The sequence below is a fragment of the Drosophila grimshawi genome, unplaced genomic scaffold (assembly GCF_018153295.1).
Source record: "Drosophila grimshawi isolate 15287-2541.00 unplaced genomic scaffold, ASM1815329v1 contig_311, whole genome shotgun sequence".
Classification (NCBI taxonomy): Eukaryota; Metazoa; Arthropoda; class Insecta; order Diptera; family Drosophilidae; genus Drosophila; species Drosophila grimshawi.
Window position 1 is genome coordinate 15,239,753 of NW_025063098.1, and position 2,555 is coordinate 15,242,307.

Here is a 2,555-nt window from a genome sequence, read left to right on the forward strand (position 1 = left end):
CCCAACTGGAACTCTGTCTGCGCCCCAAGGGCAGCTGCTTTACCATGAAAAATACACACACGAACACAGTGGCTAAGACACAGCCCCGAAAGATACAAAAAAAACTTGCAAAAACAAGCAAAAAAGAAAAGAAGCAGAAAAAAGTTTCAGTTACGTGCTGTTGCTTTTAATTGAATTTTTTTCCCAGTGCCGCCGCTGCTATTGCTGTTGCTGCTGCTGCTGCTGCTGCTGGTAACTAGTCGCTGCGGTGAACCAATGCTCAGGCCAGCACATCCGCATCCGTCTAGCGCTTCCGCTGTGGCATCTCTCATTCAGCGCCAGCAGAGAGCAGGAGCAACAGCAGCAGCAGCAGCAGCAGCAGCAGTAACAGCAACAGCAGTCGCGGACTCGAACTCGCACTCGGACTCGTGGCCAAGTGCTACAACTGACTGGAGGCAGTTTTCTTGTTAATTTGAAAGCGCCAAGTCGCAAGTCCTTAAGCGGTTTATTTTCCTTCACACTGATTTGAAGCATGAAAGGTGTCCCACGTAATGGTTTCTTTCATACCCTGTAGCCTCTGGGCAGCAAATAGGTTGGGTCATTCAATTATAGTCCTAACTTTGCTCATTATACGAGTATATATTATATTATAAACACACTTAGCGTTTCATATAATAGATTATCTTATTCATATAACTGTAACTGATATAGCATTGACAGTTAAATACATCCGTAGTTTTGCATCTGCACTATCTGTACATTCCTGTGCGAGTCACTTCCTAGTCCATCACTTCCGGTTATAGTCTTTTTGCATGTCTGCTTTTAATGCTACAAGTTTTTAATTAAAAATCTCAATTTGACGCCGTCTAAAGACTGCACTTTCTGCTCGGCACTGCTATCATAATAATCTTATTTACTCACTCACTTAGCGGCTCTGTTTTGAGCCCAGTTAGCTCTGCAATGAGTTAACTTTCAATATTTTCATTTCTTTGGCTACATTTGTAATTCATATTTACATCTACAACGATCACAATAAGCGCATGCAAATGCCTCTAATAAGGAAGACAACATTTTTGCTGCTTTACTTGCTGATTATCGGTGAATGCTTTGGCTGTCGATCCGTCTACAAGCCACGTAAGCTACTAAACACGCCAAAATATTCCTCACAAATAGAAAATTTATAGTTCCTGTTTTGCAGCCATGAAATCGTGTTTCCGGATGGGCGGTAGATGTCGTGAGGTCTACGCCTGCAAGCGCAATCAACATGCGACTGTTAAAACGAATTGTGTTTTGAGGCGAAAAGTGTGTTGCATGAGAACTCCCCAGCAGTGATGAAACTCTAGATCTCTCCTATTCTTAGTGCACAAAAAACGGTACGTGGTATATATACCTATACCGTCTGGATTCAAACATATGCAGGTCAATGGTTGAGCTCAACGTAGCACTAATTCTACAATATATAATAAAGCCAATACAGATGTGCACAATCAATAGCTTTGTCGGATACACACAGGACTTTGAAGTGAGATCGAAAGGAGTCATATTATATTATATTGTATATTAGACCATGAACTTATTGCGTTTTTCCAAATTTTTATAAACCATTTAGAAATTGTAATGTTATTATTAAAATTGGTTTTGATATTAAACCTTTTAATTGTTATTTTGCATTATTACATTATTCAAAGATTACATTAATTTTTTAATTTGTTAAGCTTTCCTTACGCATAGCCAATTTTCTCCTTGACAACTAAAATGTAACCCATTTTCAAGGGTGTTAAAACAGGAATCAGAATCAGAATTGGAGCCGCATTTTTATCGCTTAAAATACACAATCGGAATCCAAATCAGAAGCTATTCCCAACACTTTCTTACAAGCCAATAATCAGTACCACAAAAAAAGTTAAAAAAATTACCCAAATTTATATATTTTTTTGGATACCAGAATCGAAATTGAAATCAGTTTGACACCCTGCCATTTAATCTAAGAAATACAATTTTTTGGCACGGTTAGTGCTCTTGATGGTAACATACATCTAAATTGGAACCTTTGTTGCTTTTAAAAATAACTAATGACTGACTGTCGTGGCTGATATTATTATTATTAATTAAGACGAATGCGCTGAGCTGAGAAACAGCGGGTGTTCAGTACCTAAGCACAAGTGCTTAGCATCGACCTATTTACAGCATTGCACTTGTGTATATGTGTGTCTGTAAGTGTATATTCGACCAAACGGGTATGCAGTGGCAGCAGCAGGTTGTGGGCCAGATGACGTCACTAAAATCAGGTCAACACCAGGCGCTGGCTGAGCACAGCACAACAGCACAGTCCATGTGCGTTTTGGGGCAGCAAAAACAGCAACTCACCGTGCATTTATATATATATATATATATAAATATATATACTATATTTTTTATTTTGTGTGGGCGCTGCCTTTCCCCTGGTCTGGGGCTGTCCCTCTCATCTCGCTCACTCACCTTGTCTTGGAGTCTTGGTCATTAATAGTCGAGAGTTGGTTTTATTTTATGTTTTTCTTCCTTTCATTGCTCGACCACCCGCTGCTGGCAGGCTTCAT

At 39.6% G+C, this 2,555-nt stretch overlaps 1 protein-coding gene across 1 annotated transcript; it reads left to right on the forward strand.

The window, feature by feature from the left end:
* Positions 1–998: 998 nt before the first annotated feature.
* LOC116805791 lies at positions 999–1,604 on the forward strand. Its single transcript, XM_032740163.2, has 2 exons — positions 999–1,113; positions 1,178–1,604. The coding sequence occupies exons 1-2, from the start codon at positions 1,020–1,022 to the stop codon at positions 1,309–1,311; spliced, it is 228 nt and encodes a 75-aa protein (XP_032596054.1). The 5' UTR covers positions 999–1,019; the 3' UTR covers positions 1,312–1,604.
* Positions 1,605–2,555: the final 951 nt, after the last annotated feature.

What these genes read in the sequence shown, in the direction of transcription:
- LOC116805791 (XM_032740163.2), top strand. Translation starts at nt 1,020, where the DNA reads ATGCAAATGCCTCTAATAAGGAAGACAACATTTTTGCTGCTTTACTTG. An exon ending in TCGATCCGTCTACAAGCCAC is followed by an intron (nt 1,114 to 1,177) that starts GTAAGCTACTAA and finishes CCTGTTTTGCAG; the next exon opens with CCATGAAATCGTGTTTCCGG.